General features: G+C 39.7%; 1 protein-coding gene across 1 annotated transcript in view; it reads right to left on the bottom strand.

Moving 5' to 3' along the window:
* The window catches only part of MINDY4 (MINDY lysine 48 deubiquitinase 4), a 64,902-nt gene that overhangs the window by 21,031 nt on the left and 21,624 nt on the right, over positions 1–22,247 (bottom strand). Inside the window, exons 8-13 of the mRNA XM_010712224.3 lie at positions 22,126–22,242; positions 20,527–20,615; positions 17,317–17,418; positions 16,070–16,133; positions 14,574–14,639; positions 13,943–14,010 (exon numbers count right to left, since the gene is read on the bottom strand). Coding sequence (XP_010710526.1) covers positions 13,943–14,010; positions 14,574–14,639; positions 16,070–16,133; positions 17,317–17,418; positions 20,527–20,615; positions 22,126–22,242 — 506 coding nt within the window. The remainder of the gene's footprint in view (positions 1–13,942; positions 14,011–14,573; positions 14,640–16,069; positions 16,134–17,316; positions 17,419–20,526; positions 20,616–22,125; positions 22,243–22,247) is intronic.

Below are 22,247 nucleotides of genomic sequence, written 5' to 3'. Positions count from 1 at the left end.
TTTTTTTAAATTGGAACGAGGTGCTTCCATAATGGGGCTTAAACCTTTTTTTCATTGCAATCAAATCTGTCTTTGGAACCAATGCCTGCTTTACAGCAAGAGAGGAAATATTGTTGTGATAGAAATCAATCAAAAACACACGGTGCTAAATGTATGCTTATTTTCATTGTTTTTAATGCTGTTGGTTTTAGTGTAGGAATATCTGAAATAGGTTTCAAAAAAAAAAAAAAAAAGTGATTCTATATTATAAATTTCATTTCCTCCATGGCCTTGTTTATGTTTCTGTGCTTGTCTTCAGCCTTGTAGAAACTGATGGCTTGGAGTTATTATAAGGTAATGCAACTCCTGAGAGTTTCAAGTACTGGAGATGTACAGATCATCAAATCACAGAATGGCCTGGGTTGCAAAGGAGCACAGTGCTCATCCAGTTCCAACCCCCTGCTGTGTGCAGGTCACCAACCAGCAGCCCAGGCTGCCCAGAGCCACATCCAGCCTGGCCTTGGATGCCTGCAGGGATGGGGCATCCACAGCCTCCTTGGGCAACCTGTTCCAGTGCCTCACCACCCTCTGCATGAAAAACTTCCTCCTCATATCCAACCTAAACCTCCCCTGTCTTGGTTTAAGACCATAGAATCATAGAATCACCAAGGTTGGAAAAGACCTCCAAGATCATCCAAACGTCCTCCCATCACCCAGCAAACAGAGTACCTGTCCAGGCCATGGGCTGCAGCTTCTCCAGGAGAATACTATGGGAGGCAGTGCCAAGGGCTTTGCTAAAGTCTAGGCAGATTATGTCAACAGCCTTTCCCTCCTCCCCATGAGTCGCTCAATCACAGATCAGGTTGGATGTTCCGAGTCAGCCTTGTGTATGGCTTGAATTGTAGCACAACCTGCTGAACTCAAGGTAACTGTGGCAATTTGTATTCATCAGAAATTCGCCTCACATTTTCAATCCATTCATCTAATTCAGAACATACAAATTATTAAAAAAACCTTCAAGGAGTTTAGGGTGGATGGGAGAAAGCCAGCACAGTTACAATCAGAGCATATTGTAAAGGCAGTATAAGCCTTAGCACTGATAAACTAAATTATAGTGGCCTGCTGGACTCTATTCAAATTTTAAAAGTGCATAAATACAGATTCAAAATATAAACATTTTGAGCTCTGGATGCTACAGTACAACATAACATGTAAGCGATGAGCTTTAAAAAAAAATAACACTGAGTTAGGAAAAAAAAACATTTTTAAATGGTACATATGCATTACTTCTCAACACATTTCCAGTAAAACCCTTGCCAAGTCTCTAAAGGAGAACATCTGAACGCTGTGTATTAAACACAGAAGTCACAGACAGATGTAACAGTAGTACAACTCCCATCAAAATATACTATTTTAATGATATTTTTCCTTGATATCATTTTGATTGATAGCACCTTAAGAGCAGAACAAAATGAAATGATGTAAAGTAAAAAAGGGTACATTTGAGGAAGTGTTTGAAAGCCCTTAACTCTGTGGCAAAGCTGTAATTGAAAACTGGTGACCTCACTTTGTTCATGGCAACAGACAGCTATATTAACAAACACACAATTACAAGTCTACTCCCAAAATAGAATTTGGGTTGGGAGGGAGAAAAACTCCTCTTCAAGCACAAGGATTTCAAATAATTACAATGGGGATGTGGAAAATGACAGGATGGGCGACGGGTTTATTGTGTAAGTGTTCCTCTTTTTTTTTTTAATACTGGCACACTGCAAAGGCTGTAAACGAGTGTTTGAAAAAAAAACGGAAGAGCCCCTCTGTTAAGAAAAAAAATGAAGGAAGTGGCATCCGTTCCGTAGTTGTCATTTTCTTCACTTACCTGGTAATTTCACAGAGTTCTTAAAATGCAAATGTACTCAGGTAGAAATGCAGATAACAGTCCTCAGACCTGCTGATACAGGGCGTTAACACAGTAAAGGAAGTACTTGTATTTCAGGGGGATCTGATGTGAAAACCAATTAAGCTATCAGAGCATTCAACACTCTGCTCCATTTTCTGAAACAAATTATCTTTATCTTGAATGTAATACGTCCCTCTGAGATGAACACATCAAGCAAAGATATTAAACCAGGATCTTTTTAACCACAGTGAGCTTATGTTTAGCAAATGGAGCTGAATAGTATGCAGTACAAGAGGTCGCTGGCTTCAATTTGGCAAAAATATGACTGTGTTTTTATTACTGCTCTATTTTGTAGTAGAATCACACTTACTCTTTCTTTCACCTCTTTGGAGACGTTTTTAAAGATAGAATCACAGAATCACCAAGGTTGGAAAAGACTTCCAAGATCATCCAGTCCAGCCATCCACCTACCACCAGCATTTGCCCACTAAGCCATGTCCTTCAGTACAACATCTAAACATTTCTAGACCACTTCCCATGTGGGTAACCCCACCACCTCCCTGGGCAGCCCATTCCAGTGCCTGGCCGCTTTTTCAGAGAAGAAACTGTTCCTAATATCCAACCCGAACCTCCTCTGGCACGACTTGAGGCCATTCCCTCAAGTTTGCATTTAGGGGCACACATTATGTCCCTAAAATCAAAACCATTCATTTCTGAACTGCTCTGATTTCCTGAAGGAAAGGGAACAGACAAGACTGGGAAGATGACAAAGCTAATGTGCCTCTTAGATAGGGACTGGGCAATTTTTCTTATATCTAAAGGTGGATGCACAGTCTTCCTCCAACCACTCTTCTTTACATTTCAGTACACGGGGAGAAACTAATATGCCCTGCAGTTAACTTACAGAACCTCAGATCATTTGTAGAGCACAGGAAAATACTGAGAAATGTGTTTTCCCTGCCTGGTGAGCGTAAAGGAGCCTCCTATGGCCTGGCTATGGCCATTCTGTCATTGCATATCAAAGCTTGGAAAGATAAGTTATGCTCACAAATACACCAGTAGTGTAGGCAGACTGAGTATATATTTTTAGTTTACAAGCTGAGAAATGCAGTTGCCATAGAAATAACAACATTCCATAGCCAACTTTAACAAGAGACTGTCCTTGCTCAGACAAGCCAACTAAAAGCAACGCACAAACGCTCATACATTAAGTCATAGAATCAGTTTGCTTTAAGCTATAATTCAAGAGAAATTAAGCATTTGTTTTCCCTAGTTTACATTTTCCCTCTCTTGCTTTTCTCGCCAGTACTTTTTTTTATAGGAGAAAACGTTACTTTGGAAGAATGCAGGACTTCAAGGGTAGCATAGGTGAGTTGATCTCATGGTGGCTCAGGCTGCACAAAGACAGAGCAAAACCAGAAAAGTTCAGAGCTCCAGAAGAAATCCCTGCCAAGAAATGGAGCAGCTTTCTTACGAGAAGTGACTGCACAGACCACTCAACTGATGTACAATGGAGGACCAACAGTTTCTCAGTGATTAGGAAATGAAGAAGGACCATTTACTCAGTGCTGCTCATAACGTGAACCAGGCAACGATCTGTACAACTACCAGGCAAGCAGTTCAAGAACAAAAAAGGAAGAACACAGGGCACATAACCACACTGGGAACTCATTGCCACAGAATGCCACGGAAGCCAAAAGAATAAAAGGGTTCCAAAAAGTTTAGCTGCATTCATAGGGCACAGGTTCATCAAGAGCTAATAAACAAACAGTCCGGATACAACTGCCAGCTTCAGAAGTCTCTGAATTACCTACTATCAGAAACATGGAGAAAACATCAGCACAATTACTGCCCTCTATTCACCCCATCTCTTACGTAGTCTCCCTCAGCAGCCACAACTTTTCCACTTACTCAAGGAGTAAGAAGCTAGATGGACCTTTAATCCTAAATAGACAGTCTTATTAAATGCACATCTCAGAAACTTGCCAGAACAATTTATATTAGCTGTGGTATGGACTACAGCTGGGATAAAGCAGAGTTGCAGACACAGGGAAGAAAGGAAAACGATGTTCTCTGTATCTGTCTGATAAACTCTGGCCATCTCAGTCTCTTTCACAGATAACATTCCTTGGTTGCTTCCTTGGCTTCCCATACTTTTCACAGGGGTAGCTTAGGAACCTGAAATCTACTTGTAATCTGACTAGGTTTATTGAGTCACTGATGCTTTTTCATACTGTCTTAATGCTGTTCTTTGAATTAAATAATGCTTCTCAGTCCTTCTTGTTTCCTTAGCCCCAGTTGCCTCCCATATTGCAGAAGATGGTCACGTCCTGTCTCAAAACTTGTTTTTCAGGCCACAACAGATAAACATTTTCTTTCTCCTTTTATAAGACAGATTTCTCATTCCCCTGCTCTTCTCTTCACCTACACTTCTTCCAGCATGAATGGGTGGATGGTATTTCAGAGAGGACATGTAAATACCTTGCACAATCTTTTACTCCTCCTCCTCCTCAAACCATTTACACTGAAACTGCCTAAGAGCAAATCCAAGGCTATTTCTTATTACTGGATCAATGTCATCTCCAGTCACTCCGTGACTCTTCTCAACTCCTTATCCTCCCATTTACAACTGAGGAATCCCCATAGAACAGCAGAGTCCTCTGTTTGCACGACCGAGTAATTTCTGCAGTTAAAATAAACTCTTCTGTTATTCATAAAGCTGAGCCAACTTTTCTTCCTGATTCCTTCTCTGTACTGCCAGCATCTCTCAGCTTTGAGTGATCAGTACATTTCAATAGCACACCACTCCCTTCTCCCAACATCACTGAAGGAGTATTAAGGAAATTTAATTCCAGACTGATCACTGATGAATTTTATCAGTAACTTTCTCCATGTTGATAAGTCTCTTCTGAGTACCTTTTGTTATCATCCATACCATTCCTAAAATATCTCTTGTCATCACATTAGTAAATGATTTCTCATATGGCATGATATCAAATACAAAAAGCTCATCATCTCACCATTAACTGATTTTATTCTGATGGTGCTAGGGTGTGGTTTTTTTCAATTTAGCTAATAATTCTCTTTGACTTTTCCCCTGTTACCATAAGAACTCTTTCTGTTGCACATCCACACCAAACATCCTACCTCTCTGCAGAGTGTCCACTTTTCTGTTTTGTGGACCCATGCTGTTTACAGGCTTCCCAAATTTTCTTAACGGAGTGTGAAGACTTATATGTCTCTTCATTATTTGTGCATATTCCAGTTCTTTTCCATTTTATTTTTAATTTTTTCCCCAATATATCAGGCTCTTTCACAGTGAGATGTCAAACAGAATGAATGTGCAGACCTGGAACATTTGCTTTGTTTTCTCAATTCTTCCATTTTTGGTGTTGCTGTTGTTTTCCTATCAGTAACTTTTGTTCTCTGTTCTTCAGTGCAGTAAATTTCTTCCATCCTAATTCAAATCCTTCTTGCCTTAGTGGTCCTGTTGCTGCTTGGGATACGTTCCATATCTGGCAGATATAAATCTTCCTTACCTCCAGATCTTATTTGACACATGTGCATGTTTGTGTTTAGTCACACCCTACTCTCTTTTATCTTGTCTTCAAAATCCCATTCTACCATCATGTCTGGCTTTATCTCTTAGTCCCTTGGATCCTCCCTCTCCCAAATGTTGCAAGGTGACAGTTCATTTATCAATATATTCCACTGCATATTCACCTTTGAATCACAGCTCCAGACCTCAGCCCCTCACCCTTCTTCCAGTATTGTTAAGGCTGTCTTACTCACTACAGTGCCCTTCTTCTCTTTCTTTGAAGAAGAAATACGAACTTCTATCAAGCACATTCCCTAAGAAGCACATTATTGCTTCTTAGCAGATGGAGCTGAAATCTGTGCTTTATTAAGATTCCACATAAATAAAGCCAATATTTGTCCAGTGAATGCTCAGCTTGAAAGATCTCTGTCCAATTCACACAACAGAACACCAAAGGCATGAAAGTGATCATCAGCTGCATGCAATCTATCTAGCAGCAGGTACAGAAGTTCACTTACCCAGAGGAACAAGGACTGGTGTCTTCCCTAGCAAGGACTGGATCCCACACAAACTCGCCTGCTTGCTGTCCTTTGGTAAATCTACTCCCATGCTTCCTCCATATTGTAAAGTCACAAACAGTCACACCTCCAATGTGTATTTATCAGTGAGGTCAAGCTGCTTAGCATTTTGCACTGTGTCATAATTAACAGTTGTTTTCCCTTACACATAACTGCTTATCTTTTTCCGACACCAAAAGTCTAAGTGGTAAAATACATGATGACATGTACTTACATTACACAGCAGTAAGCAATGAATGAAAACTGGTCACACACGTAATTTCCCCTTGTTGATGGTCTTCCAGACATTCTCAAGGGGGGGAAAACTGTTTCTTTTTCCATAGAAAACTGGTTCATAAAAAATACCTATTTCCAGCAAGAACAGAGTACACCTATGCGACTAGATCTTTTATGTGAACTTGTAATTGCTTTTGCCATTGGGCAAGCCACATGGTGATTTCACACACAGCCTTTCGTCACAAGCAAAACTACATGAGAAGATCTTAAAATGGAAATAGGTGCAATTTAAGGGAACTCTAAATTAGAGATTGGCTCTGTGACAGGAAAAGGTGTCTGTTAAAGAAAACGGATTGAGGGTGGAGGATTATTGTTCCATCCACAGTGCCAACACAGAATCGCTTTATTTTTCATGTCCTATGTGATTGGAAGAGGCTAAGTGTAAAGTGTAAAGTAACATATCAGAATCTGGGTTATTTCACAATGATAGAGCTGGGCAAGGATACAGAAGAGAATGCCTCAATACATATCATTACAACGATGCTTATCTTATTCCTCTCTCCATAAAAATTTGTCTAACTGAGCAAAGACAGTCTTACTTTTTGGGCCTCAGTCTTTCTCCCTTTTTGACAGAGGGCTTTTGATCTTTATTAAAATTCATAGGTATTGCCACACTATAAATAAATTGTGTAGATATGCATATATAACAGCACAACTCACAAGGAAATGCTGTACTACAGAGACAGGAAAAGTGGAGACAAAATTGCTGTATTTAAATACTTACAGACATATATAATTTGCCAATGTACCAAAGCAGGAAGATTACTGGCATGCAACTCACAACCAAATAGTTACAGAAGCAAAGCCAAGCTGGCACACCGTGTGTTTGAGCACACTGCATGGCATAATAATGACAACTGAGCAAAACTCTTCCAAGATCCTCTGAGCACTTAAAAATCAGATTCTTAAGATGAGCAACGTACATTTAGGAAGGCAAAGTAGTTTTGCAAATGCTGGAGAGAGAGGCTCTGCATAACCAGAGAGGGACTGCAGCCCATGGCACCACAGGGATGACAACTAAGCACTCAAGAACAGAGAACATAGCTTGAATTGTATGTAAAGGTGTATGCATGTAAAAGATTAGTATGTATGCATGTAAATTGTATGTAAGTAAAAGATTTGTTAATTCGTAGATATGTAGATAAGAATAACTACTAATAATTAAGAGCAGAATTACTAGATGCCACAAGGTCTAGCAATCAAATCATTACCCCGTTAAATAAAAAGGCATCAGCCTTTGAAAAGAAAACCCAAAGCAAACAAAGAGAAAACAACCCAAAAAATGAACAAGATGAAAAAAAAGGAAAAAAAAAAGAAGACAACACCAAAACTTGCTAAGTTCACAAATGGAGAACAGCACCATATCATTTTCAAATGGGTCTGTACGTATTTCTGGAAGACAAAAGGCTACAGCAGGATAGTTAACAGAGCTACGGAATCACAAAAAAAAAGAAAAATAGCATGGATGCATATTTTCCTAGGTTTATTAGTGGCCATTATTAATAAAGCACTCAAACGCCTCTCAACTTGCAAAATTGCACTTTCTTTTCTTTATAGATAGTGCCCTTGCTTTCTTTATTCTCACGCAAACACTTGAGAGAAAAAATGAAAAGATAACCAAATGACCAGTGCTGACTGCAGCACTACATTTGCCATCTGCTATCAGCAAATGATAAAGTATCCATGCAGGAGGCAACGAAACAGACTGCAAACACTGCTCTGATCGTAGTGGTCAGCATATTTGTGCTTAGCATGGGTCTGTGCTTCAGCAGAAGCTCTAAGTTCATGAAGGTAGCTTGAAAATGGCAATATACTGTTTTTCCACAGAGGAATTTAAGGCATTTCCTTAGCTCTAGTAGGTTCTTGTAAAGAGAATTTTATTCAGTGAAGTTATTACGTTGATCAAGAAAATTGTGGCGATGACAATGGGCAATTGTTTCTGGTCGGTAAGAAGCAGCGATGTAAGGGCTTTCTGATGAACAGATGAAAAACAGCCGCATCCCAATATACCAAAGCTTTTTTTACTGATTAAAAAAAAATTCAGATTCAGAAGGTACAAAGTTCTAGATGTGATGGGATGGTATCCATGTAAGCTTACTGCCTGCTCTAGCTCAGTCTTTCCAGCTACATGGAAAATATCTTGTGTATCTTAAGATGGAGATGTAAGTATTTTTCATGTTCAGAAAGATCAGCTCCTCATACAACAACTCCAACTGTTTTTTGTTTCATCATTGGTTGTTTAAAAAAAAATTACAATTACAATTGTTAGTGACCAGCATTCCTTCCTGTACCAGAAACAACAGCACGTTCTGAGCAACTTCCTCAGGAATTCTCACTCCTCTTTGGCCATTCGTTATCAGTTCTACCAATGCTGATCATTAGCGTGCAGAGTATGACAAACTCATTAACAAAATCTACAAAGCAGTGCAAAACTCTGCCTTTCCTGGCTGTCTGTGCCCCTTCCATAAAAATACTTTGAGTTTCAGTGATTTAGAGCAACTGCCCGACAGAGCTGGCTGAAATCTGGAATTTCCATTTACAAGAAATAAATCAGCAGCAATGTAAAAAGCATAGAGCCAGGCCAACGCCAGGCTAACCCAGCGCCCAGCCAGCAGCAGCAAGCAGCAAGGCAGAACAGAAAACTGGGGCACAGGGAGGGCTTAAGGGAAGCGTGCACCTTCCCATCACTTCTCTAAATTTATATGAACTTCTTCATACTGCCAGCTTCCTCATCTCCCAGCACTGGAAGTTACTTATGCTGTGGATGAAGAAGTAGCACAGTTTGTTTTAAATACGAGGTGTGATCATTTCCATGACAGCCAAACATCTGGACTCTGCAAAAAATCATGTTATTCCTTGTCCAACCTTATCAAGGATCCCTACACTTTTATCACATCCAAGCTGTCCCTTTCCAATACTATAGAGAAAAGAATTAATATGTGCTCACACAAAAGCTACTCACAGATCACGGAATCACCAAGGTTGGTAGAGATCTCCAAGATCAACCATCTGCCTACCACCAGTATTTCCACACTAAACCATGTCCCTTAGCATCACATCCAAACATTCCCTGAACACTTCCAGGATGGTGACTCCAGAAGAAAGGGAAATTTTCTCGTTCATGTCTTTCCAATGTGTTTGAGTTCTACCGTGTCTTCACCAGCCTGGGGAGACAAGTCTACATTTCTGCAAATACACTACTGAGATTTTATTATGTTCTCTTATCACCTCAACTCCCAATACATTCGCTCTTTTTTTTTTGGCTATCATAGAAAACAGGAGTGATATTTTCAGAGAATTACTAGTAATGGTGCCAGAAATTTCTCCCATTTTACATAACAGCATATCTAAAGCCCATCACTTGGTTAGTATAGTTGAGACACTTTTTTCATCCTAAATAATGCTTTCCTTTATTATTATATTGTATATTGTATATTATTATATTTATTATTTTTAATTTTATTTTCACTGCATTTCACCTCCCATTTATTAAATTTGTTTGACTACACGACTTTCCTAGTGTAGAGCCTCTACTTCAGTAAGTCATTTACATTGTCTTGTTAGTAAAGGAGAGAACAGCATTTTAAGAGATTATTTATCTCATTCTAAGGTAGACATGTGGTGCAAGTCAAACGAATTACAATCTTTTTCTTTTTTTTTCTTTCTTTATTTTTGTTTGAGCATGAAGGGTGCCTAGAAGCAAATATGTCCATAGAATGTAAATGAAGATAAGCAAAACAGATCGTTACACTGAGAATATCAAGAATCTAAGAAATAGGAGTCTAAGCCAGTCAGTCTGTCTTTGAAGTCGAAGCAAAAAGATAGGAACAGCCTATCAGCAATTCACCCCATCTTTCTATTTGGCAGGATCACAAGTGCACGCTGTCTGCCATCTGCTCTCAGGGAAGCACCTGCTCTCAGATTTGACTGCTCTAAGGAAGTCTCCATCACCTAAAAGCTTTGAGGTTTCATGATCCTGCAGCCCCTTTTCAGATCAGTTCTTGATGGGTTGAACAGCACTTGGTACTCCTCTTTCATTTCACACAACTCATCGTTCAGCGCTCTGTCTTTTAAGCTGCCATAGATGCTTCCTCACCATGAAAAAAAATAATGTATTATTTTTTCCTTCTAATTATGTTTTAGACTGAAAGTTCAAGTCAATATTCATGGGGTGGAAAATATCAGGAAGAGTGTTACTGTCAGAAAGAAATGTTTCAGTATCCATTAATTAAAATGCCCTTCTTCTTTTTGTTGAACCAAGTGCACATCTTTGTTTAGTTTTGGTTGGAAACATCTCTGCCTCTTAAACAATACTGCTTTATGATAACCATAGTATAATACAATTTTGTCATTAGCCTTCCATTTTCTTATAAGAATGCCAATTAATTATAGAAGTAAGATTTACCGAGGACCTTGCTTACCAACATTGAAGGGACAAACTGAAGCATTTTATCTTGATTCGAGAATCAGAAATATGCCGATTTCTTAACAAAAATTAAATGAAGGTCCTAGCATTTTCATTTGAATGTGCATGCAAAAATCAGAAAAATCAAAACTTGGCATTTCTGATTTTTTTAGAAATGTTTTTTCTCTTGAAAGGCTGAAATGAAAAACATCCCAGAAAGATCAACCGCTGGGTGAAAATTCCATTACTTAAACCAACTCTACTTGTCTTCAAATACTCATCCAGAGCTATGCCAAGTATGTAAATAGTTACTCACAGTGCCTGTAACACCCACTAAATGGTACATATTTTTGGATGATACGAGCAGAGTTATCTGTCTCAATACTTGCAATATCCAAAGAGAAGTACTATGACACAGCTATTCAAATCTATTACTGCAGATTACATAAGTGAAACTTGGTTTGCACTTCTAAATAAGTCTTACACAAAGGCTGCAGACACATTCCACTGTATCCAGGAACAGAGAAAAATCCCTGTTTCATGTAAACAAAAGATAGGCACCAATGTGGTGTTCCAAGCAAGAAGAGGAATTGGTCTTTAAGACAAATTCCTGTAAGAAAGTCACGATTCGTACTCAAAAGAGAACACTTTGTAAACAACTCAGCCATTGTCAACCAGACTTTCTAAAATATTTAGATACCTAAAAATGCAAATTTCCGTGTTTAGTTTAGACATGAAATGTAATCACAGATGACTGACTGGCCTTGTCATAATGAGCCTCTTAACAATTGAGAGGTGATGGGAAAAATAACCTCTTTGATTATATTATAAAAAAGCATTTACCATTTTGTAACGAGTAAAGCAATGCAATCAGTAGCAATTAGGAACGCTGCTGCTTTTGAGAACTCTCCTAGGTGACAAACACTCTTCCTTGCTCAAATCCCTTTACTAATGTATACCTCTCTGCTCTAACTAGCTTAGAAAAATGAGAGTAATTACATGTTTTATAAAATTTCCACATCATTCACACCAGAGTGCCAAAAAGGAGCTAAGCCAGTGACATGCAGTGTTATTGTAAGCAAAAGAAAGGAAGAAATGTCAGCAAAACAAAGAAAAATAATAAGGTATCTGTGAATGCTTTTAGGAGGCTCCGTGGGTGAGCAACTGTATAAGCAAAATCAAATCAAACTTGGACTAAATGGTTATTTATTTTCAAGACAATGCAGTGATGCAAGAAATAAAAGCATCATTCAATTTACACACATCAAACCTGTGCTGCTTTCAAGTGCAGCTGCTCTTTTCATGTCAGTTATCATCACAAGTTGTCAAGGAGCAGCTCTTTTCACTTGCAGATAATTCTACAAGATTGTTACAGAAGTAGAATTTGACAAAATGGAGGAAACTTTCAGATTCTGCTCCACCCTGAGATTCACTGCACCAAAGAAATCCATTCAATACGTAAAAAAACAGCCAACCAAACAGACTAGCAAGGAAGCACAACTGTCCTAGAGGAAATCTCGGGGAGTATTTAAAAGAGGCTGCTTGAACGACTACCCCTTAGAGGTCAGCATGTCTACATCAGTAAATTCAGACCAGATTTAATTACAATCATCTAAAAACATCTTCCTGAGGAATTTCACGCTATAGCCTTTACCATCATCATCAATGGAGAAACTGGGGCATCACAAGTGAGTGGTTCAGCCCAGCCAAAAAGACAAATACCTGAAGCAGTCTGCTTTCAGCTGCTAAGACAGAGCACTGGCAGCTACCTTAGAGCTGATGCTTAAAGTGGAGTCACGTCAGGAGTGGATCACTGCCACTTTAACAGAGTCAATTCCACGTTTGTATATATGCCTGTGTGTGTACACACATAGAGGGAACAGAGAGATGGAGAGAGAAAATATAAAGTAGCACAACTACACCATTCAAAGTAAAAATTAACCAAGGCTACCTAGTGTATCAGAAATCCCACAGGATATGGGAGTCTCTGCTAAAGAACCAGGAACAGAATCATAGAATCATAGAACCATAGAATGGTTGTGTCCTCCAAGATCATGGATTTCCAGCCCCTCCCTGCTGTGGGCAGGGCTGCCAACCACCAGATCAGACTGTCCAGGGCCCCATCAATCATGTTGTTTCCTGAGCGGATGAAGAGGAAAATATTAAAGATCTCTGAAGTCTGCTGTTTTCGACTGTGGTGTGGAGAAACGTTAGAACAGATAACATCTGGAAGCCCCAGTCCATTCTGTAATCTGAACGGATTCATTCTGTGCACAATATTTTCTTGTGCACAGAACTCATTCAAGACAGTATGTAAGAAGTATAAAGGACAGGAAAAAAACATTGCTTCGGCTTCACTGAATTAACATTTGGTTTGGCAGAAGCAAAAAACATTATCTGGACATTGCAGAGAAGAAACGAGAAACAATTCTTTGTAGATTTCAGGGCAGCAAGAAGTTAAACAGTGCTGCAGTATATCAGACAAAAAGATGCTGTGCTAAAAATGGGAGAGTATTGATCATCACATGCAACCCATTTGTAGTCTGTCAAGCAATTCCAGAGCTGTGTTCATTCAGACTTGAAAAAGAAAGCAAATTACCAAAGGTAAGCACATGGGCAGAAATGTCACAGGTAGAGATCCCTCTATGCTCCTCCCGTTACTCATCATCTTTTTATATGCAACTACCATGAGCTGTTGGGCAGATGGACCTTTGGTCTGACCAGGTGTGGCTGTTCCTGTGTTGACAGGAACAGCAGGATGTGGAGCAATAATTTGCAGAGATACTGTCTGAACAGCAAATAGGACATAAATTTAGTCATGAAGAAACTGAACGCGGAATTGAAACAATTTCTACTGATTAATAATGAGAGTCTTAAGGAGATTTTAGAGGAGCAGTGGCAAAAAAATAAAATCTTCCATCGTTAAAGTGGCATGAGATAAGCTTTGTTTCTGTAAAATATCACTCCTCTGATAGCAGAAGACAAGAGTAGATGAGCTGATAGATACATGTTGTCCTTACCTCGTGTTTATGCCCTGTGTCCCTAATTCCCTCCATATTGGAGTCACAATAAAGATCTATTTGAAGTCTGATCTCAAACTCACAACAGCAAAAGCCAAGATTAACTGTGCAAATCACAACTGTAACATCTGTGTATTTATCAGAATAAACATCAAGACACTGAAAAAAGAGATTTAAGTACACCATGGCTGCTTTGCACATCTCGGTTTCTTTGTAGTTAATGAAATTAGATACAAAGGCACTCACAGATTGATGGATCTCGATAAGATGACGGACACGGTCAGAAGGATGCACCCACAGGGACCAATTTCAAACTGAAAAAGAAAGAATTGTATTCACTTTGTTGCACACGTTATTAAGCCCGATCCTAAAGAAACGTAAATCAAACTGAAAGTGGAAAGAACGGTTCTCAATTATGCAAAAACCGCTTTTCTTTTTTGCTCTACTTGTTAAAATGCAAGGTGTGTGCTGGGGAGACATTATTGTTCTCTACAACTGTCTGAAAGGAGGTTGTGGAGAGGTGGGGATCGGTCTCTTCTCCTGTGTAACTAGTGATGAACACGATGAGAATGAAAGGCCTCAAATTGCACCAGGGGATGTTCAAGTTGGATATTAGGAGGTGGTGGAGTCACTGACCCTGGAGGTGTTCAAGAAATGTTCAGATGTTGTAGTGAGGGATGTGGTTTAGTAGAACCAGTAGTTCTACTGGTTGGTGGACAGTTGGACTGGATGATCTTGGAGATCTCCAACATTGGTGGTTCTACGGTTCTATGATTCTACCTTCAGTTGGCTGACAGAAAACGCTGTTAGAAATTACATTCAGAAGCCATCATGAGATTGTTAAATACGTGAAGATTGGCAGCTGAACACGTGATACCTGGTGAATATTCTGCTGAAGAAGTATAATCAGATCTTCATATCTTGTGGCACTATGCAGGATTAGCTGGAAGGAAACAGAAGGAAAAAAAACACCTGAAATAGCAGCAATTCATTCTGAAACACAACAGCTGAGGGAAAGCAGGCAAAACTTTAGATCTGACTAGAAGGTTTTCAACTAACATAAAGTGGTATAAAAATCTAAGGAGATCTACCCCTTACTGCTGTTACTTGGTTAAATGCTGTATGGTGGTTAAATGCTGCCTCTTGCTGTTTTTAAGTTCTCAAGCCATCAGCTTGCTTCAATTCCATGCAATGCAAAACAATTCTTAGAACAACCATGAAACCTCAGAAGCAGCAAGCAGCCCAGGAGGCTGCACCCATGGGGTGAACTGTTTATAGCAGACCTCTATCAGAGCCCTTCTTATTGCTCAGAGAATTCCCCCACATATACTCAAACATCACATGAACTTCAGGAGAGTTTACAGCTCCCAGCCCTTCCTTCCAAGCTCTTTGTCTGTTTTTGCATCTTCCCATTTTGTCAGCAGTGATAGATTTATGCAGTAAAGATGAAATAGTGTTGGCAGCCCTGCCCACAGCTGAGGCTGGAGCTCAAGGATCCATAAGGTCCCTTCCAACCTAAGCCACTCGATGATTCCATGATACATGACTGACCATATCCCTGGCTCTATCTGGAGTTTCCTTTCCACCACTATTTCACTGTGGCTGTGCCCACACGAGCTTTGATAACCAGTATTTTGATGCAGCACCATGCTGTTATTTGCACTCCGAAATGAGCAGTAGCTCAAAATCATTTTAATGTATTAAAGAATACTGCTTTTCTTTTGTAAGAGCACATTACAGCTAAGGTTTTGTGCTGCATCAGTTGCATTTACTCAGTTTTTCACTTCCAGTTGTTTCAAAACTGGTTCTGAAATACAGTTGGTACCTTTGCTCCTCCATTTAGGAGGCCAGTAATATTTCCTTAAACCACTGAAGCCTGGCCTCAATCAATGTGTCATCAATGTTTACAAAGCCATTTGAGGGCTTCAGATGGAAACAAAGACACAACTGGAAAGTATTTTGCCATTTGGAGCAACTGGGGGAAAAAAAAAGGCGAGGAATTCTGTATAAAACACGAGAAGAAAATACTGTCTCTTGATGTTCATGGCTGTGCTAGCTGACCCGAAAGGATCCACTTTCAATTTTTACTGCATACCACCAAAATTAGGCAGAGTTTACAAGCTTGGAAGGCAGATGCAACAAAAAGGACTTCAGAGAGCCCAGTTGTCCACAGACAGTGGGATGGTTCGGAGCCAGATAAACTACCAGGTTCTGTGATTTCCTATTGGTTTTTGGATCACAACTGACTACTGTAATATTAAAGGTTTTAAAACACTTAAGGGATACACAGAAATTGGATTCATTGTACTGAAGCAAGAAAAGCTACAAAAAGGATATAGGGAAAATGTGAGCACGAGTTACACAGAGCCTTACAGTTTCTAAGATTCCATCTGCCTTATATTTTCCTATGGGAGTGAACTGCTGTCTTCCTGACGGCCTAAAGAGAACATGCAAACAAAACCAAAGTTCATGTTAAAAGGATCAAAATCACATTAAAGAGAAACCAAAACCTTATATGAACTGAATTACAAACCAAAGATTTGGTACTATTACTTCAATGACTAATTTTTGTTTTTTTAAAGACAACCTCATGCACAATGAGTGCATGTTGGGTATACCATGAACTTTTATTGATGAAACATCTTTAACTGTGCTCCCTCTATTTAATATAAATTACAAGTTTCTCTGTCAAGAAGGAGGATAAATATAGGTTTAAGATATTAACGCCAATTTTTATTGGGAAGGAATATGAGAGCAGTGACATTAAAAGAGAAGCAGCAGAACAGATGTACAGTAGCATCAGAGGAAATATTTTATAGGCAGAAAACACTCAAAATATCACTGGAAATGTCTCTGAATTTGCTGGCTTCTATTTCAGGTTTGAAGAGCTTCAGTGCCCAGAAGCCTCCAGAAGGCTGTCTGTTCTCACTTTTTCATCAGTCTCGGTTGTTCTAATAAAATAAATGATCTCTTCTCACAAAACCTGTTTTATGTGAAAATATACTGCAGCATTCAGTAACTCCCTTCAGTAACTTCAGTTGGAACAGCAAAGATGGCCTTTTGTATTTCTTCCTCACCCATTTCACGCTGCATAAATACATCTTGAGGACCAGAGAAATGATCCCAGGATGGAACAATGAAATGAGGACAGGCTGAGAGCTGGGGCTGTGCAGGTGGAGGAGGGAAGGCTGCGGGGAGAGCTGAGAGCAGCCTTCAGTACCTAAAGGGGCTGTAAGAGGGAAGGGGACTGACTGTAGGAAGGTCTGTGTGATAGGACAAGGGGAAATGGCTTCAATCTAAAAGAGGGGAGATTTAGATGGATATAAGGAAGAATTTCACAGACTAAGGGTGGTGAGGTGCTGCACAGGTTGCAGTGAGAGGTGGTGGTGCCATCCCTGCAGACACCCACAGTCAGGAGATGGGCTGTGAGCACTGATGGAGCTGTGGGTGTCCCTGTGCACTGCAGGGATTTGGACCAGCTGGCCTTTAGAGATCCCATCCAACTCAAACCATTCTATGGTTCTGTGATCTTTATGAACTTCCATTTTGTGAACTTCGTACATACTAAACAGACACAATTATAAGAGCATCACGTAACTGAAGCTGCTTCTCCTACTTACAGTGCCACAACTGCTTTTTCATTGCTTCCTGCACGCCACAAGATGTCTGCAATAGCCATGGTGAGGCATTTGGTCCTGTGAGCTTCTGAGGGCTGGAGACAGCTGTAGTCCAGGAAAAGCAAGAAACAGAAAAGCACCAAAGTGTGTATCATAGAGCTTACTCACGTGAGGGCAAAGTGCCCCAGCCACAGCGTGCACAGGTTCATGATAGGTTTTTAGCAATTGATATATGAACAAAAGCACTTTTTTAGAGACTATCCAGGTGTTGTAATGCTAATGCTAATATGGAGGATCCAACAAACTGCCTTGGAAAATTGCCATCTAAGTATTTCAATTGCTTCTATCGCCAAGATAGTTAGACAGCTCCAAGTTCTAAATTCCAAAAATCCTTTGAGTTGAACAGCAAGCCACTGCAGTTCCTGACAAGACACACCAGGAGCAGTTGCATCCCATCCTTAGGGCTCAGTCATCTGTATGAGATGCCACGAGAGCACTCCCTGTGCATGCAGCAGCAGGACTACCCAGCAGTGGACTGAGCCAGCAATGGGAGGGCTTGGTGCTGCCATTCAGCACCTCAAGGGCTCTAAGCAGGGAGATGCAAATCTATTAGGAATGTTTTATACATTAATATCTGAATTCTAGTTTATAAAGGCCTTCATATTTAATTTCATCCTTGAGCTTTGACTTCTTAACTATTGTCTTCAAGTCTACACTGTGATGCTCCTACCTACTATTAAAACTTAACTAAAATGCCATTCACAATAAACACTGTGCTTTGCAGAAATGGATTTTTCTCTGCTGACTTCCAGAACGGCCATTCTTGAAATTCAGATATTTTCAGTCCCAGGGTTTTACGAGCATGAGAGATGATGTCAGAACCCGTTCCCAGCACATGAGTAAAAAGATCCAATAATTAAAAGAACGTACAAAAATCACCAAAGAAACAAACAAAAAAAGCATCTTTTCAAGCCTGAGTATGATGTTCGTTTAGAAAATACTTCCACATCTGAAGGATGTGAGATTTGGGAAATAATGATGGTGATGGTTTTCAAGCAAAAAATAAATCACAATTTTCTCTTATTTCTGCCTGTGTTCTGGCACAGACATCCAAATATATGGGAAGCATAGGAAGTTATTTCAACTCAATCCATTTATAATTGATTTGTAGCAGAAGAGGTAGCAGAATAATAAGGATTTGTGGTAATTACCTCTTGAACCATGAAGAACTCTCAAGTCAAACACTTACCACGAAGCAGCCAGTACTTTGAAAATCATAGAATCATAGAATCGTCACGGGTGGAAAATGTAGGTTAGAATTAGAAAGGAATATAGATCCTCTGATTTCAAGCTCTGAGACTGCCCTGTCTTTCTGCCTGCCTAAGAGTTTCTGCCCATGGCAAACTCATCATAAGAAAGATCTGTTTATCTCATGAATAAAACAGCCTGTCTTGCTATTCGTTTTTAAGACCTGGAAACTTTTAGCATTTCTGCACACAAAGATAAACCAAGATCTCAGCTGCCAACTCAAAGTCCACTGGGGACTTTCATCATACCACAGCAGCATTTTTCATATACAAAATATGTAAAAACAAAGTACTTTAAAACCACGTGCGTAACAAGAGGAAAGAAAAAAGAGAGGCAAATATTGCCAAGTACACAGGGCAGGTTGTAGCTGGCATGCATTGGGACACTCATGGTCAAATAAAGCAACCTAGCTTCAGCCCACTTATCTGGGTGCTACACGATTCTCCAGCATTTAACATGATTTCATTGTGATGAAAGAGCAAACAGTGAGCAGCTCTCAGGGTGTTACTGAGGGCAGTCTGAGGCTCAGGCAGATCAAGAAGCAGATGGCCAATGGCTGCCCTCCAAACTGAAATGAACTCTTAATTTTAACCATCAGCAATATAGATTGATTTTCTTTCATGAGTTTTCTCATGGACATGACCATGATTCTGCATTGAAAACTCTACTGAATTGGAATTAAAACTGCTGCTCTACTCATTTGTGCACCAACCAGCAGGTGTTCTCTGAGTTGATATATTACCAGCTGAAAAGTCTGAAAAGCTTCTGCCTTTACTAGCAGCAAAGTTTTCCTCAATACCTCTCAGGGATGATCTCTGTATCCTCTTTAAAAAAAGAAAAAAAAAAGCGTATATAGATTTTGTCAAAATTTCACTGACTGAAGTCTAGAGAAAGCGCCCCAAGTACTGGCATGGCTTTTAATGCATTTGGGAAGCACCGTTGGTTAATTTAAAGAGCATGCTCTGTTTAGATGAATTACAGAAAAATGTGATGTTCTGAAAGAAATGAATGGAAGAAGAAAGAATTAAACTATGTAACACCATAGAATTTAGCCAACGTAGGGTCAGCTAACCTAACCCTAGCCCTAACCATGAGCTGACATAACACTCTGCTCATGTATTATACCACTGACTCAATGGGTTTACCAGTGTAACTAAGTGGAGGTGAGCTCAAGCAGCAGGTGATCTTCAGGAGATTAATTCTTAGTATCTCATTCATTTGGACTTCTGTTTGGGGGTATGAAAGCAATCAGAGCCATTATTACCCTGCAACAACAATACTAACAATCATAGTCCCTTCCAACTCAGTCATTCTATGATTCTATGATAGCAAATGTTTTATTCTAAGTCTGTAAGTCTGGTTTTTAATGTCTCCAATGCCTTACTAAGCATCTCACTGCAGGTCTGCCTGCCACAACCATTCCTGGGTATGGACACCTGAGCAGACCCCTCAGGCCCCAATAAAGCTTTGGTTAATTGTCACCTCCCATCCCATCTGCTGTAGAGAGATGATGACAAATGCACCCATTTCTTTCCATTATTGATGAACACAGCCCAAACAACTAATTCATATTGACGTGAAAGATCAAACAAGAAAAAAAGAGAAAGCTCTAACTTTCAAATTCCACCCTTCTTGAGATTCTTAGTGTCAAAAATTGTATGAATTTCATGGCCTTCCAAATCCTGATTGCATTTGCTTTGAAATCATATCTCCGTGGAATCTCGATGTTCAATGACACCACTACACTTAGAAGAAAACTAAATACAAAATTCATACTCTACTTTCTTTCTCTACCAGAAATAAAGAAAAGCTCTGTTAAGTCCAAACTCCAAAAGGTTCCTGAGGGGCTGCAACACAGAAAATCCTCTTACACTTCTGTATGGAAATTACTTGTTGCTGACTTACCGAGCATCCTTATTTCTGTTACTGTCTCCAAAGATAAGCTGCTGTAGAACACAAGCTTGAACTGCTGCCAGTACTCCACATGGGCCACCCTGAGAGGAACAGTTGGACACTCCATTAACAAAACACCTTGCACTGTTTGACGCTGGAGAAAATAGTCTGCAAGCCACGTGATTCCATTCAGGCTTCATCCATCCTTTAATCTCTCTCTTTCCATCCATGACTTTGCAATGCTCTCTGTTGCTCTCTGTTTTTTGCGAGCCACTGAAAATCAGAATTACTGACTGGTAGTGTGCTTCACATCTATTTTCCCAGAAAATACTTAGAACTTGCCACACTGGCATGGGTCAGTAACTAGTATGGGTGGTAGGTGGATGGTTGGATTAGATGGGCTTAGAGGTCTTTTCCAACCTTAACAATTCTGTGATTCTATATGATTCTATAATATGAAAGTGAGTATAATATCAAAGAGAATATTTTAGTGAGAACTATTGGTGATAGGTGGATGGTTGGACTGGATGATCTTGTAGGTCTTTTCCAACCTTGGTGGGTCTATGATTCTGTGAAAGGAAAGTTGCTTTTTTAAGCCTGCTCTGTGCTCATGCAAACAAACAAAAGATGTTCCGATCCCTATGAGAAAAGAACTACCTTCATTTCTAGAGAAAAAACAAACTTGACTTTTCTGAAGGACAAAATTTAGCCTTGCCCTTTAAAATTCTCTGAGCACCATGCCTTCCCTCAAATTCCCACTTCTATTATTAATGAAAGATTTTCAGTTTTATGTATACCTCTCTTCATCTGCAGTTATTCCACTGCAGAAGAGAGAAAATAAAGAAAATAAAGGAAACTTAAATCTTCAAATCCTTTATGTTGGAAATATCACAATACCAAGACATATCATATTAACATCGAATGTAGTGGAAAACAGATTAATGGCTGCCGTGAAAGACTGTGGGATGGCATAGCATTGAATTTCCTTCTCCTCGCTTATTCCCAACCACCCAGCCCATCTGATTCCACCGAATGACCAAGACTCATTTCCATGCGTTAACGAGGTGGCAGATAGACAATTCTGCACCACCTCTGATTTCCTTGAGTGAGAGAATGGTTGTGGTTGGAAGGGACTGGAATGGGATCAACTTTTTTATATGGCCTGATAGTGATAGGACAAGGGGAAATAGATTTACACTAAAAGAGGGGAGATTTAGCTGAGATGTGAGGGGGGAATTCTTTACTCAGAGTGTGGTGTGGCAGAGGATTTCCCATCCCTGGAGGTGCTCAAGGCCAGGATGGATGGGGCCCTGGGCATCTGAGCTGGTGGTTGGCAACCAGACCAGGTCAGAAGGGTTGGAACTAGATGATGATGAAGGTTCCCTCCAACCTAAGCCATTCTGTGATTCTATAGTCTTCAGTAGATTCCTTCCATCTCAAATCTCCTAGCAGACTTGACAAGGTAACATCATCCAGTGGAAAGCAGTAACACTAAAGAAAGCAAAGACTCTTTAGAAGACTTATTTTTTCACTGCTAAAACACACAGCCTCTGTAAACTTTGTGTAAAAAGCAAAGATCCCTTTTTTTTTTCAGAAGCTCACTTACAGTACCTTTTTTTGTACAATGCCATATTTTAACTGAGGTGTGTTATTAAATGTAAAACTCTGTATTTTCCATTCTTCGCTGAAGCAACAAAGACTGGAGCCAAACAGAAGATTTTTTAATTCCTATT

This window comes from Meleagris gallopavo, chromosome 6 (assembly GCF_000146605.3).
Source record: "Meleagris gallopavo isolate NT-WF06-2002-E0010 breed Aviagen turkey brand Nicholas breeding stock chromosome 6, Turkey_5.1, whole genome shotgun sequence".
Lineage (NCBI taxonomy): Eukaryota > Metazoa > Chordata > Aves > Galliformes > Phasianidae > Meleagris > Meleagris gallopavo.
This window is presented reverse-complemented; position numbering and strand designations above follow the sequence as displayed.